This window comes from Mustela putorius, unplaced genomic scaffold (assembly GCF_011764305.1).
Source record: "Mustela putorius furo isolate JIRA1106 unplaced genomic scaffold, ASM1176430v1.1 tig00003845_pilon_pilon_pilon, whole genome shotgun sequence".
Lineage (NCBI taxonomy): Eukaryota > Metazoa > Chordata > Mammalia > Carnivora > Mustelidae > Mustela > Mustela putorius.
The window spans coordinates 87068758-87094029 of NW_025421998.1; the positions used below are offsets into that span (position 1 = coordinate 87068758).

At 40.7% G+C, this 25272-nt stretch overlaps 1 protein-coding gene across 3 annotated transcripts in view; it reads right to left on the reverse strand.

The window, feature by feature from the left end:
• The window catches only part of CHCHD3 (coiled-coil-helix-coiled-coil-helix domain containing 3), a 277804-nt gene that overhangs the window by 90779 nt on the left and 161753 nt on the right, over positions 1–25272 (reverse strand). For 2 of the 3 annotated variants that reach the window (XM_013050368.2, XM_004741737.3), the window contains exons 5-6: positions 6243–6257; positions 5131–5214 (exon numbers count right to left, since the gene is read on the reverse strand). In XM_013050368.2, the coding sequence (XP_012905822.1) occupies positions 5131–5214; positions 6243–6257 (99 nt within the window). The remainder of the gene's footprint in view (positions 1–5130; positions 5215–6242; positions 6258–25272) is intronic. The other variant, XM_013050374.2, reaches the window with a different exon arrangement.

Here is a 25272-nt window from a genome sequence, read left to right on the forward strand (position 1 = left end):
ACTTTATTTACTCCCTTTTGACCAAATGTTCACAGGAAGTACCGAATCCTGGGGAGAAGATTCTGCATTTCGAATGCTTAACAATCTTGTAGACTATGAGGTAGCATTAATCCCATTTTAACATCGGGACCTAAAAAGTTATATTAGAAGCCAAAAAGAACTAGCTTACCACCCAAAGAGCTAACATGCAACCAGCAGGATTTAACTCTTGAGCACAGAACTAACAACTATTTAAGCTAGTACTGGCTAATGGCTCAAAAAGCTCAGGTGTTGGACCTGCCTCCAAACGAAATGTTTTTGTCAGATATTTTTGGGCAAGTTACTTGAAGCCTTAAGGCGTTCATCTAAATAATAGGACCGACAACTTCATAGGGCTGTCTGTGTGAATCAAATGACATAATCCATGCCAAGTGTCTAGCTCATGTAAATGCATAATAAATGTTATTGTGAGTTACTATCACAATGATGATGATGCTACAAATAATATCAAGACAAACTTGATTCTCATAGGATAGATATATAGTATTAATTTAAATGATGAGTTAAGAAGATACCAGGTACTTTGTGGCTAGTCAAAAACTATACATTAACTACTTAAGACACAATTTTATGGTATTAAGTTTAGTAAATCTAGGATTTATTCACTTAACTCCTCTGTGAGTCAGGGTAAATACAGAGATGAGAAAATGACATTTACCCTCAAGGAATTTATGCGATAAACACAGAGAACAAATCACAATTATCATAGATGTGGCACCACAAAGAGAGGTATATAAAACACTGTAGAGCACTCCCTTAGAGATTTGTGGAAAGCTTCCTAAAAACATTTAAGAACCTTGTCTCTGAAGGCTGCTCTTGGCTTCCTCTCATCAAATCACCAATCAGGAATTAATATCCTCCAAGTCTCTTACATCAACAACCAGGAGTTAATACTCAAGTCTCTTTCAGTTAGGCCACACATCTCACTGTGGCCTCATGATATGTAATTAAAATACAGAAATTCACTTCACATCTATGTCAATGTCACTTGATAAAGCCGGCAACCTTTGCAATGAAATAAGGACTTGAAAAACTTTTCAAATGGCTTTGACTTTCTTTCTCAGTCAAGAGTCACTGCTTTTGGAATACTGGTCCTAAGAAGGGTGAACTGGTGTCCAGTTAAATCATACTTATTCCTCCTCATAAGGGGGTGACAGGAGAAAGTCCTCTCAGACACGTTAACTAACCAGTATGAACACATGCGAGAGAAAGCTCCATTCACACATAGGAATTACCTAATTGATGGAATGTATTGAAATAGATCCAAGAGGCAAGCCGCGCTGTGCTACAGAACCAAATGTGCTCCATGTGCTCGGGCGACTTGGGTTCACAGTCTCAAAAGAAATTCGTATCAAGTCAATGAAAATGATCAGTTCAAGTAATAAGATTATGAGTCATCTAAAAGTGATCGTGTACATAATGACGGTGTTGATCTAGTTGATGGGGATCACTTTTGGAATGATTCTGTGAGATTCTGTCAATGTTCCCTCTCCAATAATGATACACTACCTGGTGTCTGGTTTATGGCTTCATTGTTTCATTTGGTTTAAATAAAGAAATGTACTTAAACCACTATTAAACCATAGGCAACTTTAATTTCTTATAGTACACATTAGGTGATTCTACAAGTTATCATAATATTATAATCTTTTTTTTTTTTTTACATCATGCACTATTGGATTCAGCACTTTTATATCTTCTAACATGAATTGTATGTAGAATTCCTAATAGAAATGGTGAGAAACTGCACTTTTCACAGTCATCACAATACAAGGGGAACTCTTTTTGCAATCTTCTGCATTAAGCCTGCAAAATGCTTTATCACTGAACACCTACATCTCTCACATATTCCTGGAAGAAATCCAATTGAAGGAAATTAATGTAGCTACTTCAGGAATGGCAGTAATAAACAAACATGATTTTACAGAAATGGAGAGAAGACAGCAGGAAGTTGAGCAATACTAAAGTAATTTCACGATTCTTAGTGTTTTGTACACAATGGAAAGTAAGCAGATATTCTTTAATGGCAACAGCTTTTGTTAAGCATTTTCCAGTTTCAAAGAGCTTTTATATACCTCGTCTTATCTGGTCCCCCCAAAAACTCATAAACGTGAGCAAGGAATGGAGTATTACCCGCACTTCATAGATAAAGAAGCAGAGACCAGAAGAGATCAGGTGACTTGTCAAATAACGGATGAGAGCACCATGCCTCCTGACTTCTAGTCCAGCCTGCAGTTATTAGGTAGTAACAAATAGTACGCTGATTCTTCCACCGTAGGATTTTTCCAAGCTCACTGGTACTGCTCAGTTTTCAGTTAAAATTCCTAAATAACTACTTTCCAGTCGTATCTTCAAAAAGGAAAAAATATATATTTCACCTACATAAAAAGATGCCAATTGCAATGACTTGACATCATCACCATGACTCCATCTGATCCACCAACCCTTGTGCTAACTTGAGGCCAAAAACAACAGCTAGCTGCTCAACAGATTGGCTTCTTCTGCCAAGAGTGAATCCTCTCAGTATTTCACATTAATCACTGAATTACCACCATCAGATTAGTGGATTTATGAGAAACAGATGAGTATTTTTCATTGTCTTTTCTCGTACCCGACAGTGATCAATGACAAATCCAAAAGGTACCTAGCGCGGTAATGCCTGATGGCAAAGAAAATGGCCACTGGGTGGGGACAGAACAGGTGCTGGGTAAATCCCCTCAAAAAATGATCAGTTGTTCATTTTATTCAGCTGACATTTATTCAGGTACAGCGTTCTGGAAGGGTTGAGGTAGACTAAGAGTTGACTGAGTGGTTACTCTGTGTGGGACACTACTGCAGGTGCTTTAAGAAAATGAGTCCTTTAACAAATCTGTGAGGTAAGTACGATTCTATCTTCATTTTACAGCTGAAGAAGCTGAAATCTGAAGTAACAGGCTACAAAAACCCAGCAGGTGAATGTCCGTCCAGCGCCTTAAACCCAAGTCAGAGGCTGTGCTCTAAACGAGGGTTCTGCAGACTAGAACTCCCGAATCAAATCCAGCCTGCTCTCGAAGGCCCTAAGAGTGGTTTCAGGTTTTTAAAGGGGGGTGGGGAGTGGCGGCAGGATAGGAATCAAAAGAGGAGTATCTCATGACATACGGAAATCACATGAAATTCAAGCTTCAGTGTCCATAAACTGGAATGCAGTCACACTTGTTCACTGACACACTGGTTGTGGCTGCTGTCACACCACAATGGCAGAGCTGAGCAGTTGTGCTGAAAGCAGAGTAGCCGTGACAGAAACCATACATGGGCAGCAAAGTCCGAAGTAACTCCTTTGACAGAAAAATCTGCTTACTCTTGCCATAAGCCATTCCACTCTCTGCTTATTTATCATCTCTACCTGGATGCCTTTTTTTTTTTTTTTTAAGATTTTATTTATTTATTTGAGGGAGAATGAGTGAGAGAGAACCTGAGAAGGGAGAAGGTCAGAGGGAGAAGCAGACTCCACAAGGAGCTGGGAGCCCGATGTGGGACTCGATCCTGGAAGTCCGGGATCATGACCTGAGCCGAAGGCAGTTGCTCAACCAACTGAGCCACACAGGCGCCCCTCTACCTGGATGTCTTAACAAATATCCCAAACTTGAAGTATTTAAAATCAAATTCCTGATTTTCTCCACCACTCGTATCCAGATCCGTATCTGAATAGTCTTCCCCATGGAAAATCCATCCTTCTAGGTACAGAAGCCATAGATCTAGATATCCTTGAGTTCTCCCACTCATGTTCAAAACCATCAACAAACCTGATCAGCTCTGTCTTTGAAACATCCAACCCCACGCTTCATTCCTTCCATGGCTAGCAGCCAGGCCCAAGCTATCAGTAACCCTTTTCTGAATTACCGCCATTACCTCTTACTAGGTCTCTCTTGCTTCAGACAACAGCCAGCAAGCCCTTCCCCACACTCACAAACCCTTTAGCCGTTCTAACATGCTAACACAGAGCCCTGCTGCGGGGCTCTGGTGCTGGCTGGCTTCCCATTACTGCAGACCTTTTCCCAAACACTGTCTATCAGACGGGCCCTTCCTCTCTACCAGACCCCACACCTACACTCCAAGGCCCTGGGACTCCTTTTTCTTGGCTTTATGGCAACCTGCTGTCCACTACATACACTTCAGCTCCCAGAGGACAAAAGTTTCATTCATTTTCCTCATTAGCACGTCTCTGGCACTAGCCCGGGGCCTGACGTATATTAGGGGCTTAAGTAGACATCTGTTCGACGAAGGAAGAAATGATCCCTGCATGCAAGCAGCACACATACCAGTGACACACAGACACGGGTGAGCATATTGTGTAAATAACTGTACTGAATGGGACTTAATACTCTATTTCTTATTTTATCTACTTTCTTAGGAAACTTATTATCTTACTCTAAACAAACCAAATTTTAGAGGTTTCCATCCAAGGGAAGAAAGACCCAGCTTTGTATGGCCCCAGTGTGAAATGATTCTGGACAAATCTGTTACTGGTCAGGGGCACTGATGAGGTGGCTCAAACTCCCATTCTGAAACCCACAGTCTCCTCCTGCTTTAGCCTTAATCCCTGCCTTAGAATCTCTGTCAAACTCTAGGGCCTCCCACGGGTACTGCCTCAACTCCTCCTCCTAACTCCTCTTCCTCAGTCCTACTGTTCAACTCCTGCCCACTGTTTGGCCATAGATGCAGTGAAACTGTGATTACGCAAGACAACATAGCCCCTAAAACACGTCCATTTCTACAAACCTGTTCAAGTGTCATCAACGTTAGGGAGAGGCAAGAGCAGCACTCTACTGTCTGACCTGGGGGCAGCGCAGTTTCTAAACGTTTATGGAAAAATACCTGGGGGAGGGGCAGAGCCATAAACGCCTCCTTGACCCAATAACGAGACCACACCCTGAAACAACCAAAGAAGGAATGACATCCCCTGTGAGAATGATCTACCTGCCTGCCTGGCTTCTTCACTTCCTTTCAACTAGGAGAAGCAGCTATAGTTCTAATTATCGATGCTTAAATAACTCTATGGGAAAGTTGCAGATGTGGTTCTAGAAGAGAATCAATGACAAGAAATAGTCATACCCTCTCCTCCAGTCTAGCCAGCTGTTCTTTGTAGAATGCATCCTGCTTCTTTATCACTCGATCTTTCTCTTCCAGCTGCTTAGCCTAAAAAAAGAAATGAAGAATATACTATATCAAGAAAAAGCAGCAACAGCAAAGCAAAAGTCAAGTATAAATTGCATTAGAAATAAGTACACAAAGCCGAAGATTTTTGCAATCTATTAGGTCTCTACCATAGAACAATATTAATAAGATGATGATTGCTGTATTTAAATGTAAAGAAGGAGTCTGCATTGTGCTTTTTTTTTTTACTGTGACAGCTGTGCCCTACTTTGTCAGAAAGTGTCAGAATACAACACAGACAGTTTTATTTAACTTCTTTTGAAGAGTAATTTCAAGGATTAATATTTTATACAATAAAACAGATTTATTCCAAGCGTAAACCACATGGCTATTAATCTTTTTACTTTTTTATGGACAACAAAAATGCCTATATGACATTTCCTATATAAATCTTATGTTTGAGAACCCTTAAACCCATTGAAACCTGCACCTAAGTCCATGTATTAGTCTATTTTCTTTTTTATGAAGCAGTAGTCTTTGGAGCAAGGAGCAAAAACCACTGTAAGTGTTTTTTCAATAATTAAAAATTAATAGTAAGAAATAAAAATAGTTCATTATAAAACTCAGTCATCCCATTTCTAAGATTTTTTTTCAAAATTAAAAAGGTAGTACAATTATTTTGATACATGAAAAATAATGACAAGGATAGTTCCTTATGGATATTTTTCAAGGTTAATAAAAAATGCATTTTTCAAATTGTTGTTTGTATCTTCATCATTACATTGAAGTGATCCTTATCTCTGAGAACAGACCTCCCACTCTCACCCCAAGTTAGAAAAGTTTTTAAAACATTTTGGCTTCAGTAAATGTTGAATACACACTTGATGAGAAATCTTAAGACACTCAGCAAGTGTGTATGTTGGCATTCCCACCCTTCTGCCATGTACCCCATGTTTTTGCAGGTTGATCAAGGGTCATATGGCTCAACCTTGTGTGAGGGGGACTTCCATTATCTGCTTAGTTAAGTGTCCCCACTTGGCACATTTATAGGTCATTGCTTTGCTACTTACTTTGTCTTCAATGTCCTGCAGCATGTTAAAAACAAACAACAGTTATTTAACAACAGAAGTAGTATTTTTTTCCTAATGTCGCAAAGAAATCTGAGAGATGATATCTAAGATGCAAACCAAAGAAGGCAATAGGGAAAAAAAAAATCAGAGAACTTGCTTAACTTAAGACACAGTTAAATGACACTGTGCTGCTACAATTTGAATAGAAGATTTCAATGAAAAGCTCATGCTGCTTGAAAGCATGTGAATACATTTAAAAAGATACATTAAGATTATAAAAATAATCTATGGCTCCTTGGTACAACATAGTAAAGACCTGACTAGCCTACCAGGAATATAAAAGAAAAAGTAAACAGGGAAAGGATTTTTTAAAAAGCTAAGTGTGAAGAAAATAAGCATGACTATATGATCTACAGAGAAAGGAGATTTTTAAACTGAACACATAAACACCCAAAACAGAAATAAAGGAAATGTAAAAGAATTTATTTAAGAAAAATTCCATTAAAGATTTTTTTTAAAGAAATCATTAGACCAAATGAAAAAGCAAATGACAAAAAGAGGAAAAGAAATCACAATGGGCAACTGTGAGAGTTAAAGTTACTAAAATACAGAACACTTTAAAAGAGCCCTCTACCCCTCCCCTAAAAAAGCCAAAAGAAAAATACACAAATGACATACACTGGTAATTCACACACAAAAATACAAATAATAAACACATGGGGAAAAAAAGCCAACCCTAAGAGAAATCCAAGAATGACAATGAAATACCATTATTCATCTACTGAACTGACAATAATATAAAATAGTAATAATAATGGCACAAATACAGAAAAATAATAATGTCAGAGTACAGCAAATATACATTCTAACATACTGGATGTAATTTGGTATAACCACTTTTTAAATGAATTTGACAAAATGTAATATTTTTAAAATGTACATATTCACTGAGATCTATACTCTATTTTTAGGACTTTTCTTAAGTAATTATGACAATATAATAAAAATGTTCAAGATAGGGTTGTTTAGAATTGCAAAGATACCAAAATAAAAACGAATTTAATGGTTAAATAAAAATATCCTCAAAATATACTAAGTTAAAAAAGGAACAGATTATAAACAAAAAGGACAGTACAATCTCGTTCTTTGTAGGGAAAGAAAAAACCAGAAGGATACTCAACAAAATGTCAACAAAAGTTATAGTAGAATGGTAGGTTTATGGGTGATTTTTAGTTATTCCTGCTTCTTTATATTTTCCAAATTAAAACACACACACACACACACACACACACACACACACACACAAATACTTTGTAGTCAAAGGACACAGGAGGGAATTTTCTGAGGTAAGAGAACTAGTCTGCTTGTTGACGATGGTGGTGGTTACACCACTGCGTGCATTTGTCAAAACTCATAGAACTATGTATCACAAAGAATGAATTTAACTATGTAAATAAAATGTATTCAAATTAAGTACACTAAAATTCACGAAAATAACTACATATAAATATATGGATGAACTTGTACATATATCTTTGTTATTCTTAATCTGCTTATCACTTGGCCAATTGTATTCTAGGCATTTAACCCTAGGAAATATTAAGAAAAGCACACAAGGGTTTAGATCTATGAAAATATTAAAAAATGTTACTTAAAGCAACAAACAAGTGGGAACAATAGAAGTTTGTATAAATAAGATTTGGTCCAATAGGATATTGATTATAAAGATTACAGTCCAAACATAATGCCAAACATTTAGAGCCATTAAAAAAAATAATGTTCTAATAGAGTAATTTTTTAAGTCAAAATTTTATTTGGCGGTGGGGGGAACAGGTCATAAAATAGTATGTACAGGAAATTCCTAATTTGGGTTAAGGAAGGAACAGGGAGAGTTGAGTGCACCTTGTTATACAGATTTAGAAAAGCGTTACCTATTATGCCAAGATGTTAACAGTGGATATGATACGCATAGTGGGATACTTTTTCTTACTTGGACTACTATACTTTCTAAATTTTCTAGAACGAATTACAACTTCTGTAATCAGAAAAATATTTCTTAAAACATTATCACATACATGCATCCCTGATGATGAGATGGAAACATAATATGAGATAGAAGCTCAGAGAGTGAGGTATTTAGCAATTATATTAACAACCAAATTGTTTTAACAACTTGAACAATAATGTATAGCATGGAAATGACCTTACGTACAAAATCCTTAATGTACCAGCATTTGATTCTCTCCAAGTATGGCATTACCCACATTTCAGTTCTTAAAACACTTGCACTAAATGTTCCTTTTGTTCACATATAGTGCACAGTGAGACATTTTTTAAAATGCGAAGAAAAAGTAGTATGTATTCTATTATGGTCCTTTAGAAAACACTCAAGAACTCAATACTACAAACATATTGCTCGAGCCTACTGAGGACGACATGCACCAAAAAATTTAATTTTGAGGAGCAACATAAATAAAGGATATATAGTGATATCCTCATTCACTTGTCAAAGATGTAATCTTTGAAAAAACTTAAAGCAACGTGTGAAAAGGTCAGGTGTGCACACCATAAAGGAACTACCTCCAACGACCCTAAACCACCAAGCTACTGGCTAACATCACAAATCTTTTCCTAGACAGCCAACAGAATCAATAGTCTGAGGTCCACTGGGGAGAATAACAAAGCAAGAAACATAGCCACAGCACCTGAACCGCACATTGCTTTGAAACAGTTAATGTGATGCTGGGAGGGAAAGTCACACAATATGAATCCTGAAACTTAAATAAGCCTGGAATACATTGACTAAGCTAATAGCTGCCAAGGATGGAGAGTCACACTCAACTCATGAAAAAGCAGTAAACCAAGTGCAAGGAAATAAAACTTCTACGAAGACCTCTCTAACAGGGAGAACATTGTTGTAAATGGACAAAAACAGAGGATTACAACATTACTTATTGTTATAGAACCATTTCTTAGGGGGAAAAAATGAATATAAGAAATTTCCCCTCATCTCTTGTTTACTATTCATCCTGCTGCAAGAAATGTGCACTGATTAGTTTTCAGATCCTGTTAGCTTTGGGATAACATGATTGGGCTTGAAAACATGACAGAACTGAAGTGGATCATTATGGAAAACTAGAGCACCCCATATGCAAAAAGGACATAAAGAAAACAAGGAAATCCAGTTTTCTGTAAGAAACCCAACACAGAAATATTTCAATGTTTTAACTCCGTGTTGGTAGCTAGATTCCAAATGAAGTGCCCCTGTTTTAACTTCCTTAAGACTTACTTCTTTGCAGAAAGGATTTGAAGGCACTTATGACAAAGAATATATAATAAGGTCAACAGAAGTAAAAACCGGGATTATGGACACGACATATTGTGCTGGTAGGAACTTTACCTTCCCACATACATTCCTAGGTAACTCTTCATAGCGAAAGCTTCTTGGCATAGCAGCTCAGCCTTCTTAGGCCCAGTTGCTTCTGAAGACTGAGGTGTGGCACAAGGTACATGGCCTGGAGAATCCCGTGACATCACAATCACCTAGCTCAGAGGTTGTACTGTTACCTTGGACATCAAGTACAAGGCATGTTAAGAAAAGATTCTGGGCTACTTGGAAAGCTTGCACATTTTAAATGACAAAGTTCCTTGAAATGCCAGTGTTCAATGTGAATAGCTCAAGGGAGAAAACAAAGCAGGTACCTGCTCAGTTTTCCATGGGAGGATACTATGACACCAGAGATTACTAGGGTTGAGAAAAGGCAACAACTACAAATCAACCTAAATAGGAAATCCCTATAATGGTATTTCCTATCATTCTAAATCTTATAACAAACCTGAAACACAAACATAATGGATGGAGAGAGATTTAGTCCTTCACAATGATACGGATAATCTGCAGCAAAGATCAATCTCTATGTTAAACTCACATAAGCAAATAAGACCAGGGAAAAGCGCTTTATTTCTCTTCAGAACTACACAGAACACAAAATATATAGGAACCTAAGAAAAGTATATGCTGACATAAAACAGAGAACTGAGGGCTCCAGTGGGGCTGAGTCATAAACTTGTAGGGTAATAATCTATTCAGAAGCTGGAGAACATGATCACTGTGAATACCAATTAGCCATAACAAAATAAAGTAGCCATGTATTCAATCAGCTCAATACTAGACTTCTGTTATAAATGAGAAATTACACAGGGTTCACTGAGCCTTTATCAAGTGACATTAGTAAGCAAAGAATCATACTTAAAAGCACTGTTTTCCGAGCCACATTAGGTGAATGTAAATGATGCCCATCCTATTATCCACTGTAGCACACCGTTCAGGGACGACTTAAAAGGCACAAGGTACGAGCAAACTCTAGCTTCAAATGTGAAACTACGGGATGCCTGGGTGGCTCAGTGGGTTAAAGCCTCTGTCTTCGGCTCAGGTCATAATCCCAGGGTCCTGGGATCGAGTCCCACATTGGGCTCTCTGCTCACCAGGGAACCTGCTTCCCTTCCTCTCTCTCTCTGTCTGCCTATTTGTGGACTCTGTCAAATAAATAAATAAAAATCTTAAAAAAAATAGATTTTAAATGTGAAACTATGCTTACATGCGTAAACACGGTGAGGCCTGGCATAAGCTGAATATTAGACGAAGACTTAGCAACAAACTTCCTAAATCTGGAACTCCCACCCAAGCCTCCATTACTTGATCAGTCCATTCCTTCCCAAGAAGAGCTTCGGGAACACTCTTCTTCATTTCACCTTCCTTCACGCTGATGACATACTAGAAACAGCCTGTTGAGTACGTCCTCTATCACTTGGGGGCATTTCTATTTATTTTCTTTACTTTTTACTAAAAAGTAAAGCAAACAATGAGTGAAGAGAGGACATTTAGAAAGAAAGCAACCTAGTATTGCTTTGCTTTAAATTTTTCCACAAGTTCTCTCCTAACATTTGAGAAGAACACAGGTATTTGACAAAAGAAGTAAAATTAAGTGCTAGATGAAATAAAAAAATGGTTTTGCAAGCTTTCTTCTACAGCTTTAGAGAGGAAAAATAATTTTTTAATGGCACATTCACTTCTCCAGCTTTCTAGTTTAATTTGGAACTTACTATCACTATGACAGATAGTAGAAACTCCACCTGATGGGGAGTTGGGAGACCCATTCCTACTCTGCTAAACCACCATGTGACCACACACTGAACCACCCCAGCCCCTACCCATGGTCTAAAACCCTTTTGTAATATTACTTCCTTCATGTAGCTATTGCCAAGTAATAACCCTGCTGCCTCTTCTACTTCTGTACCTAATAAAACTTTTGAATAGGTCTCTTATGGTAACCTCCTTTTTTGTTTTTTTAAAGATTTTATTTTTAAGTAATCTCTACAACCCAACGCAGGGCTCAAACTCACAACCCTGAGATCAAGAGTTGCACGCTCCACTGAGTCAGCCAGGCACCCCATGTGGCACCTGACTTTGACTTTGCCTTGTATCATACCTGTTTATCTACCCACAGCCCCTCTCTCACCTGTAAACTCTGAGACAGGAAAAGCGATTTACTCCTCTCTATGGATCTCTGACTCAACCTCGGTCTGTGGCTTCCACAGCGGAAACACTCGGGGCATGCCAGCCCAAATGAAAAAAAGTACACTGAGGTAAAGAGTCTAGACACAACTTCTGGGGAGCCCATCTGTCACAGAATCTGTGATTTAGTTCAAAATACACAGTGTGACATTATGTGTCCATGTTCCTTAGGTTATGCTCTGAATAGGTGCTGCCACCATGGCCCTCGAAGACACATAATGTGCGCGCCACCAGCAAGTGCTTTCACCGGAAGCTCAAAACTGGAAGCTAAAAACGTAGAGGGGGGCTACTCCAAGGGTGTCACTCGGGCGTGCCTTGATCAATAATGATGTTTTGCTACTTAGCACAATGGCTGCTGGAAATGAGATTTTATTAGTGAAAATGGTTCATTAACTAGCATGATAGATGTTAGATACAGGTTCCTTCTAGTTAGTAAAATGAAAACTGAGAAAGATAGAAAGGTCAGCTACCGTAAAGATACTCCTGCATCTGCTAGGTAAACTGTTTTGAGACTACTCGAGGTTATGACCACAAAGCTTACAGCTCTAACTCTAGGGATGGTATCCTCTGGCTTGATCACCTAACAGGCTTCTATCCAGACACTGGTCCAGGACAGAGGGTCTCACCTTTGGTACTACGGACCTTTGGGGCAAGACCATTCTGTGTTGTGGAGAGTCGCCCTCTGCCCTGCAGAATGCTGAGGGGCAAAGCCAGCCTCTGTGATGACAACCGTACCGCCCCAACCCTGAGCTATGACAACCAAAAATGTGTCCAGGCATTGCCAAGACTGCCCCCAGTGAAACTCCTGGTGGAAAGGGATTGTTGGCTGTCTGAGGCCGGTTATAGGCAGCCTTGTTTACCGCAAGTAACCCTCTTCTTGAAAAACAAACATACATACAAATAAACACTTAAAAGAATAGACAATTGGAGCATCACAGAAGTTTACTGAATGGGTTATAGGAATTATTCCGTACCTGCCTGTTAATAAAGTTTTCTTCAATAAACGTCTGTTTGTATTACAGAATCGAGCTGGAGTCTGGCTCACACTGGCAGGGTTGCACTGCACAGGTGTAACGCAGAACAGCTCACATACATGTAATGCATCATACCCCAGTGAGGGAGGACACTGGGAACCTTAGTTCTTTATTTTTGAACTAAGTGTCAGAAGCATAAAACAGGTATGGCAGTTCTATCATCTTCCCCCTCTCCTTACACAAACGGAATCAATGCCTAGACAACCTTGGATTTTGAATCCATGTGCCCGATGTTCAGTTCAGGCAGAAAGGACATTCATTTAACATGAACGGGTACTACTTGTTTAATATCTGTCCTGCCTGGGTAATGACAGCCCTGGACCTGATGTTAAATATTTTATGTATCATTCCTGAGAAGAGGCATATAATGCTTCCATTATAACTTACAACATTCAAAGGTACAAAGCCACATGAGATTTCAACACGAAACTGGTTCCCCCACTTAAAGAAAGAACAGCCATCACCATATCCAGCACAGAAGAAACATTAAATAAATGCAGAATCAAAAGTGAAATGAACTGTTAGGGGTTCAGAGTTCTCAAAGCAGTAGCTTTATCTTCTCTGAAATGAAGACTCGCTTTAGCCACTACATGTTCATGGAAGACACAAGAGAATGTAAACATGCATCAAGTCTAAAAGACCATCCATAACAAAAACAAGTTTCCAGAAGACCAAGTTCTATAAAGAAACGAGAATGCTGTGTCACAGAATCATTAGTAAGCTCAGAAACCTTCAGGATAAGAAGGATCTCCGAAAGAGGGAAAAGTGGTTTGTAAAAAGGGACGCGTTCAATGAAACTGCCGTGTGATTATGTGGACTCAGAGCAGGTAGGGGCTTTTACTATCAGATTCGGCTGCAGAGTAGATGGGCTTATAAACCACTGAATGTTGCCATTACATATAACAGCATAGGAGTCTTAACTCCGGACCACAGCTGACATGGTACGGAGCAGAAAGGAACATCAAGCCCTTCCAATTGCAGCTGAAGGTGCAATTATACTAAAATGTCTCTCTTCTTATTCCATATTGCAGGGAATAATACTTCCATTTCCAGGCACTTACGTATAATCTTGTTTTACCATAGAGATTAAAAATCTCAGAAGCACTCTAACACAGAGATGCTAGCTCAACCCCATTACTTGTGCCAAGACATTTGGTGTCACTGATCTGACATGTAAGCTGGACAACAACACAGAGACAATTACTGCACAACTTCTGAGTTCCTTTTCTTTGTATTAACCTGTGTTTGTTCAATTTAAACTTAGATGTAATGTGTACACGATTAGGACCAACTGGCTGGAGTCAACCTCTCCTCTTAGAATCTATTTTGTATTCCCAGCTGGAAAAACAAACAAATAAAACAAACAAACAAAAAAAACCCACAAAGATCATCCAGCTCATGTATCAGGAAGTAAGCAAGGCTCCAAGCTCCTTGCTGACTAAGGGAATCCTTTAAGGTCAGGGCCAGAGTTGGCTCTGGCACCGACCTCTTGATGGCAGTGCACTCCCCATCACTCCCTGACTGTATTTCTTTTCATTTTGGCTTGACATTAAGGGAAGACAATGTAAAAGTGACTAACCAAAAAATCTGTAGTTATTTTCAACAGTATTCAGCATAAAGAGATTTTCAAGATTTGCTGTAATGGCTAATATAGGCTATTCTAAAGATTTTTTTTTTCTATTTATTTGACAGAAATCACAAGCAGGCAGAAGGGCAGGCAGGGGGTGGGGGAAGCAGGCTCCCCACTGAGTGGACTCTGGGATCATGACCCGAGTCGAGTCGAAGGCAGAGGTTTTAACCCTTAGCCACCCAGGTGCCCCACTGTAGGCTATTCTAAAAATGTGTTCGAAACTGCCAATATGCCACGTCAGTTCAGGTCTGCTGGGATGCAGATGCTGAGACAGCATTAGAAGTCCAAGAGATGTACTGGAGTAAGGGTAAAGGAGAGAGGGAACAGCACTGGGGGAGAGAATACCAGACGATGCTCTAGATCTGACACTTGGGATGTGAGCCCAGGACAGAAGAAGACAACAGCGTAGCTCTGAGAAAACCCAGCCAGGATGACCAGGAGCTTTGGAGCAGAGACTGTCCAGTAGAGGAATCCTGTGTCAGGGGAGACAGCCCAGCTTAGAGCTCCTGCCGTGTGCTACCAAGCCAGTGGGGGCGTGACCTGGGGACGTACCCTGCAGTGGGTTTGGGGCTTGCGGCCGTTTGAGGCTTACAGCCAAGTGCACCCTTCACAGAGCTTCTCTGCTAGAGACACCCCAAAGGCACACTCCCACGGCTGCCATAGAACACACGTAAGGGCAACAAACTCTGAGCAGGTCTTACACTTCAGCTTCCGGTTCAAGCTGAACATAAACCAGCAAACCAGAGAGCGGTTCTATCGGTTTGAACTTATCCGTCCTCGCTAGAATTTCTCCAGCTCGGTCAGGTCAGGCCAGGCTGGGTAATTCCAACTGGACCTGCGGAACACAATTTGATCCAGAAATCCCGGGTAGCAGGAAAAGCAACAAAACAGTCATTGGACAGTTAAAACTTTCAGTCCAGTTTGGCTGCTCACTCATGATCTTGGGCAAATTCCTTAACCTTTCAGGGCCAGCTTCCTTTTTTTGTAAAGTTAAGGGGGTGGGCTAGATAATATTCAATATCCCTGTAACATTCACATTTTATGCAGTACATCTACCACAACATTTCTCCTATTATTCTGTTTGAATCTACTTGAAAGTTAGGCCAGAGGAAATTCAATGAATGTGTGTGTTCTGCTGCCAAATTGCTAGGATGCCACAAACACACATTCAAAAACATTTGGAAATGACGGTGCGTATGTGACACCTGGTTGCCAGAGGCAGACGCTGCATGGCGGCAGTGGCGCTCTCTCCCTGCCTGACTTGGCATCGGTCATGGGTCTGTGGCTACCGGAGGAGTGACAGGGCTCTCTGTCCCAGCAAAATTCACAGGGCTGCTTCTTGAACCTGCTGCACTACCTGTAAGATTCAAACGGGTGAGACAGACAGAAAAATGGACTACTTTCTAAAACAAGTTCAACACACTGGTGCTAAGCAAGTCACACTAGCTATCGTTTTCTACGGAAATATGAACATGTTCAGAAAATACCAGGACATCTTTATCTCACATATAGGCTTTAAAGAGAGCAGTGCAGTGTCCTTGCATCCCAGGAACATTCAGTGTATGTAAATCCAACTGCTCACGGAAGAGGGGAGAGAGAAATTTAAGTAGAGCGCAGGATTCTACCCACTCCACCGGGAAGTCTGAATCCGCTGTACTCTCGGCCTCTCTCATTCCCTGCCCAGTAAATGGAAGTCTAGTGGTTCAAGAGAATACAGTTTTCATTCACAAATCCTTAAACAAAAGCCAACATTTCATCTAGTGCTCAACTGAAGAAGCCTAATGACCTAATAACAGGAAGAAAAATAGCATGGCTGGACTCCTCAGAATAAATCGGAACTAAAGAAACCTTTGCCTCATACACAGATTTTGGTTTTTGGGTTGTTTTTTGTTGTTGATGATTTGTTTTGTTTTAGTTTTACTGACTTGTAATTGACAAATAATATTCACATGCTGATTTTAAAGCTAAATTCTTAAGTGAGATGTGACTCCATGTATCCCAAGAAAAACTGGAATTGGCAAAGTAGTAGAAGGATAAAAATTTTTCTAAAACATTCCTCAGCAACGGTCACGGGAATGAAAGAATGAAGGAGAACCTGGCCCTTCATGACATCCCATTTCTCCCCAAACCTGATAGGGAGGAGGATTTTAAAAATCTGTAGCCTCTGTATGCCTCCAGCTTAACTGATGGGCTAAAGGAGACACGAGATCATGGGAACAATGAATGATTAAACTCTAGCTTGAACAAAGCAAAAATGGAAAGATGTCTTAGAGAGGAGGAATGAAGAGAATGCACCCAAACCATGAATCATCCAAGTGGAAAGCAACAGAGTACACCAGAGAGAATGTAAATAAGCCACTTCTATTCACGGATCGAGCTGGTTGAAGAGGGATGAGAAGGCGGCTGGTCTCTGCTTCTGGGGGTGGGGAGGGGGTTCCACCGAATCAGACGTCTTCGCATTCATTCCCTCAGCGTGGCCGGCTTAGACCTAGCATGGTCCTGATCCCTATTTGTACACTGGGGGGGAAGGGCCATAATGAAGCAGAGAACTCTGGATTCTCAAATCCTAGAATCCCTTGGCACACGGGGCAGTGCCTTTCATCAAAGGTTTGCTGAACAAGGGACTCAGGAATGGACATAACCAAAACATTAGCTCAATTCTTAATATTTTTGATCACTATTAAGGACCTAAAACTACACCATCACTTTAGAAAGCTTCACTCCACAGCAATGTGAAGTAAGGAGTATAGTTTTACACCTACGTTTTGTTTTATAAAAGATGCATGTATTTATTTTGAGAGAAAGAGAGAGTGCACAAGCAGGGGAATGTGTGCAGGGCTTGAACTCATGACCCCGTGATCATGACCTGAGCCAAAATCAAGAGTCAGATACAACCAACTAAGCCACCGTGGCCCCAACTTTTTTTTTTTTTTTGCATTTAAGTAAACAGTTACAGACAAGAGACTTGCCTGAAATTCACAGGTGGAATAGCTGTCACGTGAAAACAGAATTTCTGACTCTTCCCACGACAGCTCAGAGGGCAGACAATTCTCTAAGTTGGGACCCAAGAATAAAAAGCAACCTCATGATTTTGACTTGGTTTTGCCTGCTGGGGAAGACAGAATATTATTAACTATTTGACATGATACCCTGCCTGCCTTATAGTTGTGCCTATCTTATTACATGTTATCTTTCTGGCTTAAAAACCATCCTCCTGTGAGTGTAATTTTCATTCATCCATCATTTGATCGAGGCCAGAAAGCTCCTAGCAACTGTTCAGACTGAGAAGCTAAGTGATCTGATTCCAGCCCCAAGGAAAGTGACCCCCACCCTCTTGCCTCTTAAACCAAATGCAAGTAAAAAAGACGATCTTAATGACAAACTGAACGGCACTGGCTGCTATATTCGGCAACTATCAGAAATACTCCGATAAAAAGAGGAAGGATCATATACATCTGAGGCAGGAACGTGCCTTAGAAACCAAGGTCTTCAGACGCAGAAGATCTAACTGTGCGACAGCTCTATGCACATGAGACCGTAAACCTACTTAGTCATGGGTTAAGAACGGAATACAGGTTATCTTGACTCACATTTTAAAGTTGACACATTAAACAACATCTCAAAAAAAAAAAAAAAAAAAAAAAGCCTGCCTGTGAGTAAGAAGAAAGAATGCAAAAATAAAAATTCTTACTGTTCCCAACGTACCATTCTTGCTCTCTCCCCTAACCCCACTACAATGCACGTGCATTGCATGCATTTGCATGTGGGAGCATCTACAGAGCTTCTGAGTGGTGTTTATGATCTGGGATGAGCACTGCGGAAGTGGACAAAGATACTACAAACCACAAATTACAAGAGCTGCGAGAAAATAAAGTCACGGAAAGTAACAGGTATAGATGATAAGCATGAATACCACCACGTAGAGGTCATTTAGTATGGTAAAAGAAATATTGTGCTGAAAGCTCTGGCTTGGTTCTTTAAAATTTTACATTATTAGCCAGCTATTCTGTTTTCTTAAAATGTTGAATGTTTTGTGATTGTTGACATTTGTCACCTAGCACAGAATATTCAGGCCCTGGCAAAGAATTAGTGCTTTTTTTTTTTTTCCCCCCAAATGAACTAAAAAGGCAGCCTGTTTGCTCTGAAAAAATGGCGCCCACCTGCTATTAATCTGAAGCTGAAAACAAGCTGTATAATGACATTTAGCAAGTTAACATTCCCCCCACTTTCCTCAAAGAAGAGCACAAGTGACATTTCATAATCTTCTCAAAAATTTTACAAAAAGTTCTGAGATGTGGATTTATATTTTGCTAATAATAAACCGCAGATGACATACGAGATTATTAAAACCAGATACTGTGCCCCTGCCGGGTGACAAGCCTGGTTTAAGCACTGGAGGAATTCCCTCCCAAGTCCCCCCATCTTCTTCCTTTGTTCTTTTTGTCTGGTGTCAGATGAACACAAGCAGTAATGATGACATGATCAAGGAAGAGCTGACAACTGGCTGAATATTTGTGAAAAGACTGCTGAACTGATCTTCGCAACAAGCTCTATTTTGTCCTCCTGGAGCTGCTTTCTGTCTGCTGAGGTAGTCTGTATCCTCAAGAGCTGAAATGTACCATAAAGCTGTTAATTTATGTATTCTCCAAATAGTTCCTGGAACACTTTGGAGAACTTTTCCAATGTGGTTGGTAGGAAAACCTGGTCACCAACTTACTCAGCTCTAACTAAGCATAAAACCAGGATCTGAGCAAGACTACACAATTCAAGACAGTCCATAAATGACTCTGGGGCACTTGTGAACATGTCTCTTCCTGGGCTTTCAAACCCTATTTACCTGCAAACATGCTAAGTTAAATGCTAAGGTAATCTACCTATCTGAACAACAAAATCAACTTACCTATTCATTTATTCAACAAGCACTCAATGGAAACCTATTTTATGAAGATCCTCCAACGCTGTGCTAGACATGGTAGAACAAGAGCCAAATCCATCTCAATGACCATACATCACAACCCTAAAGCTCCAATTTGCACAGAGCTGCAAAACCACCAACCATCCCTTCTTTTCCGTGAGGGCTGTGTCCTTCAGGGATTTACAAACTGGGGTGGAGGGCAGTGCACGGGTTGTACAAACAAACAGCCATCATAAAAGATAATATATGATAAGGGCAGTGAGTACTGCAAAGAAAATAAAGGATTCGATCAGCTGGGCTGAGCTTGAAAGCTTGATGAGTGGGATTTAGATGGGCAGAGATGGAGTCAAAGGCCACTGCAAGAAAGGGGACAGTAATCAAAGGTACAGAGGAGAGAAGACAAGAGGCCTGGGCATGTACAGCAGCTGAAGAGGGAATTACAGTAGGAGGGTCAGAACGTAAGTGGAAACTAACCCGCAGGAAGACGGAACTGTCAGGCTAAGAGGTCCAGACTTCAGCCTGTAGGCCATGGGGAGCCTCTAAAGGTTTTTGAGTGTGATGAAAACAGTATTTTAGGAAGATTAATCCTAGTGTATGGGATGGATTAGAAAGAGGGGAGAATGCCAGTGGGGAAACCATTATGGGGGCTGTTGAAAGGATCCAGGTGTGAGATAATAGAGGCCTACATGTGCTGAATGGCAGTTATGTTTCCACCAGCACGTTCTAAATCCCATCTAAAGTAAATAACACAAGTTCTAATGAGAGGACAGTGCACTACTGAAAGAACAAACCATTCTCCAAAACACAGGGAGGTGACGTGCAAGGATTAACACAGTGTGTACCGTTAGCCACACCACAGAAAATCTCCGCATAGAAAGAGACAGTGAAACCATGTCATCTGGACATGGGCCACTGAAACATTTGATGTCAAACACACCATTCTAAAATAAAATTAACTGGAAAGGAAGATATAATTAATGAAAGAGGACGGAAACTGGGACATGTCATCATGAGCTATTAGGCATTATTTTCTTTAAACACCAGTGACAGTCAGAGGTTGAAATTCTGGTGTTGAAGAGAATTATGCCATCACAAGGAAAAATACAACTGGGAGCTTTCTCCATGTCTAGCTCTACACAAGTACCAATGCCCTCCCACAAAAAAGCTCAAATTTGCTACAGTCTAACACTAAATTTTAATTTTAATAAAACCTACCACCTTGAAGAGATCATGATGGTTCTAGATAAATTTTAAAATATCCTAATTTTAATATTTCCTCAGATTTTTCACTGACATGTTGTTTAGTATGCCACTTTTAAAATGTGACTCAAGGAAACCTGTATTCCATTCTTAACTTGTGATTTAACTAGCTTTTAGGTAGGCATCCTTGTCTCAGGACCTTGGTTTCCAAGGTATGGTTGAAAAGTCAGAACTCTAGACCCTCTGCCAATGAGTTTCAATAGACAGTTAAGAGGCCCCGATAAATGAGTCAGAAGCACAAGCCTTTATCCTATGCAGATCATGTTGGCTCCTTTAGGCTTCCATAGACAATTCAACAAAACAGAAGATAAACCCAAGGGGACAGATCCCTGAACTCAAGAGTCTGGAGAAAGCCACTTTTAATAACAAAGATTAATAAAAACTCCTAGTTGTACAGCACTTAGAGGTCTTAAAATTCTTTCATATTTATTACATCATTTAATTCTCAAAACAATGCTAAGACTAAATTAAATTTTCCAAACTATGCCTACAGTGCTCATAGCATAAAAATAGTAAAATAAGCCCTGGGAAAATTATCACCCCAATACTACAGTCGAGCACACTGAGGGTCACAGAAGTGAGAAGAAATGGCCAAGACACATGGCCAATAAATGGTCAAGATGTCTTCTATCCACGACTCTCACAAGTGCCTTTACCACCTTCTCTACAAAGCCACGCCCAAGTTCTGATGACCATTCCCTTTTATGAACTCCCACGGCACTTGCAGCCTGAGGCACCAATTCATTCAGTAATGGTTACGAAAAAACGTCTATGTGTGAGGCATTGTACAGAGTGCTGATGCTCAGGACTATATTAGTCAGATTTCTGCAGAGAAACAGAACCAAGAGGATACATGGAGAGACAGGTATCAGAGGAGACTTATTATAGGAACTGGCTTGCGTGGTATGGAAGCCAAGAAGTCCGACAATCTGCCGTCTGCGAACTGGAGACCCAATTCAGCCTGAATCTGCAAGTCTAAGAACCAGAGGAGCTGACAGCGTAACAATCAGACTGAGGCCAAAGGTATGAGAACCAGTGGTGTAAGAACGGGGGTGGGGTCACTGGTCTAAGTCAAGGAGTCCAAGGACCCAAGAACCAGCAGCTACAATGTTCACCAGCAGGAGAAATGGACACCCCAGATGAAGAAGAGAGAGAATTCACCCTTCCTTTGCTTTTTTTGTTCCATTCACCTCAACAGACTGGATGATACCTGCCCACCTGGGGGAGAGCAGATCTCTTTACGCGGTGTACTGAATCAAATACATTCATCTCTTACAGAAACGCCCTCGCAGACACACTCAGAAGTGATGTTTTACCAGTTGGTTATCTGGGTATCCTTTAGACCAGTCAAGCAGACACATAAAATTAATCATCAGAGACTGGAATGAGAATGAAAATTAATCAGATCATTTTTCCTATGAAAAAACTGCTTCAAGAAATAATGTAAGCATGCAAATAACTACAAAAATGGAAGTAAAGGATTGTGAACCCCTCAAGACCAGGCAAGATGTCTTTTGATCACTGCATGAACAGAGCCTAGCAGGTACCTAAGAGAAGAAGGTCTGGTGAATGAATGATGAGATTTCCTTACACACCTGCCCACACTGTTCAGGTTCCTGACAGATACAGAGTGGCTTAACTAAATGCACATTCCTCACTCCTCAACTTCCTTATTTTTAATAACTACTGGGATTTCAAGGAGTGTATTTTTGAGACAGAAAGGTGAGTTAAAAAAAAAAGTGTATTTCTGAAATTCCCCTTTCTAGATCTCTCTCCCAATTTAATACTGTGATTTTTCCACATGTGATTCTCTCCATCTCTCTTGTTCCAAGACATAGGCCTAAGCAGGCAGCTTACTATTTCCATTTCCTCCTGATCCAACCTGCCCCCTCTATTCTATCACACAGAAGAGAGCAATGCATTCTGATCAGCGAAGAGCTAGCAATTACGTGCTTCCAAGACTCCTTCCAGAATGGAAGGCAGAGGCACGTCACTGCCTCTCTCTCCCATGCCCGTGGCAGACATCACTAGGCCATCACAGCCCTTGACTCAGAGTCTGGAAGGGGTTGTAGAACCTCCTGAACACAGGGCTCTAGGCAGGCAGTACTAATCGAATGGACTTGGCTGACAGTTTGCCAGAGTACCACCCTGGCTGTCACAGAGGCTTTCAGTGAAAGAAAAAGCAGAAGAAAAAAGTTACAGAAAACCAAGAAGAATAAAGGAGAATAATTAAGGGTCAGGAGATGCAATCACAGATTAGACCCAAAAGAAGCACAGACCATTCTGAACCATAAACAACCAGGAGGGAAAGGGCATGGAGAGAGTGGACAGAAAAGCTGGAGGAGACAGGAGCTCCGCCATCACAGAGCAGGGATCCACCAGTCCCAGGAGCATGCCCACTCCCTGAAAGAACACATCTAAGTAGCAACAGGTGGAAAGAAAGTAGCTCACATTCTGGGGGTCAGGGACTGATGGGGATAATATGGGAAGAGCCCAGCCCAGGAAATGTTCAGAAGATGACTTGCCACCCCTCATCCAAACAAAACTAGGGGCCACCCCGGAGCATCACGGAAGCACCTGTTAGAGTCACCTTTACATAGAGCAGCCGAGATGACTTAAACAGCCCCTGCTTAAATGGTGGGCCCGGCAACCATCAGATCTCAAATGGATCATAGCAGAGGCTTTCAGTGAAAGATCCATGAAAAGGCCCAAGGAGCCCAAAGGTGTGGACAGCTCAAATTATTTTCATTTTCCTTCTTCCCATAAAAGCCCTATGAGAAACCAAAAGTTTGATGTCAAGGTGCATAAAGTGACATGGGAAAATAAAAATCACATGTACTATATACAGAACTTATCTTGGCTCAGTCTACTTGCCACTTCCAGATAAACCCCTTGCTCTCCTACCCACTGACTTAGTGCCTTTGGACTAAACTCACAGGACGGATTCTTGGCTCTCCAAACCCATCTATTCTAAACTACTTCCTCAAGCAGGTTAAGTGTTTAAAACTGTATACAGCATGGGGTGGCTCAGTTTCTTAAGCATCTGCCTTCGGCTCAGGTCATGATCCCAGGGTCCTGGGATCGAGCCCCGCATCAGGCTCCCTGCTCAGCGGGAAGCCTGCTCTGCTCCTCCCTCTCCCACTCTTCCTGCTTGTGTTCTTTCTCTCGCTGTGTCTCTCTCTGTCAGACAGATAAAGAAAATCTTTGAAAATAAAATAAAATAAAACTGTATACAGCAGAACATTTTCAGCACGAGTGAGTTTTTACCTATACACCCAATCTGACAAAAGAACTGAATATACATACAATTTGAGTAAACTAATAATCAAACATGAATGTGTCCTCACATGTCCTTTTTTTTTTTTTTAAAGATTATTTATTTATTTGACAGAGATCACAAGTAGGCAGAGAGGCAGGCAGAAAGAGAGGAAGGGAAGCAGGCTCCCCGCTCAGCAGGGAGCCCGATGCGGGGCTCGATCCCAGGACCCTGAGATCGTGACCTGAGCCGAAGGCAGAGGCTTACCACACTGAGCCACCCAGGCGCCCCTCCCATGTCCTTTTTATTCCCTTTTTCCTCTCAGTTACTACTCACATTTTTATCTTCAGCTGCTTCTTTGGTAACACATTAAAAATCAAATACATCAACCTAACTAGAAACCTGTTGTATTCTTAACTCTTCCTCATCCTGTACAGGCAACTAATCACAAAATTCTATCAATTAATATTTCATGTACCACCTTTAGGATTTATTTTTTAAAGATTTTATTTATTTATTTGAGAGCATGAGTGAGAGAGCACCAGAGTAGGGGGAGGGTAGAGGGAGAAGCAGACACCCCACTGAGCAGGGAGCCTGGTTCGGGGCTCGACCCTAGGACCCTGGGACCATGACCTGAGCCAAAGGTAGACACTTAACCGACTACGCCACCCAGGTGCCCCCATGCTTAGGATTTTTGTGATATTAATTTACCACCATTTAAGACCTACTGCTACTGACTTGGTATTTTTCTTTAAACTAGCTCACTTTTAAAGGTTCAATAATTGTAAGAGAAAACTTTATATAACTACCATAATTAGAAAACCAGATTCAGCTGTCATATATAAAGATAATAGGGAAAACACACTGAAAACAATTTCTGGTTAGAAATTATTGCCCAGCCCAAGATTCTGAGCTGAGACATGCTCCTGTTTCTTTGTCAAAAAGGCAGATAAACGGGGCGCCTGGGTGGCTCAGTGGGTTAAGCCTCTGTCTTCGGCTCAGGTCATGATCTCAGGGTCCTTGGATTGAGTCCCGCATCGGGCTCTGTGCTCAGCAGGTATCCTGCTTCCTCCTCTCTCTCTCTCTCTCTGCCTGCCTCTCTGCCTACTTGTAAAATAACTAAAATATTAAAAAAAAAAAAAAAGGCAGATAAACTATGCTGGGTGGTTAAAGACGAAGTAGACGTTCACAGACGCTGGCAGTGAACTACGCATACAATCCACAGCCAGAACTCCTGGGTAGGAATTTCAATTCCTCCACCTATTAGCTCTGTGATATAAGGCAAGTTACTTTAATCTCTCGGTGCATTAGTTTCCTCATCTATAAAATGGGAATGTTAATAGTACCTTCCTTATAAGGT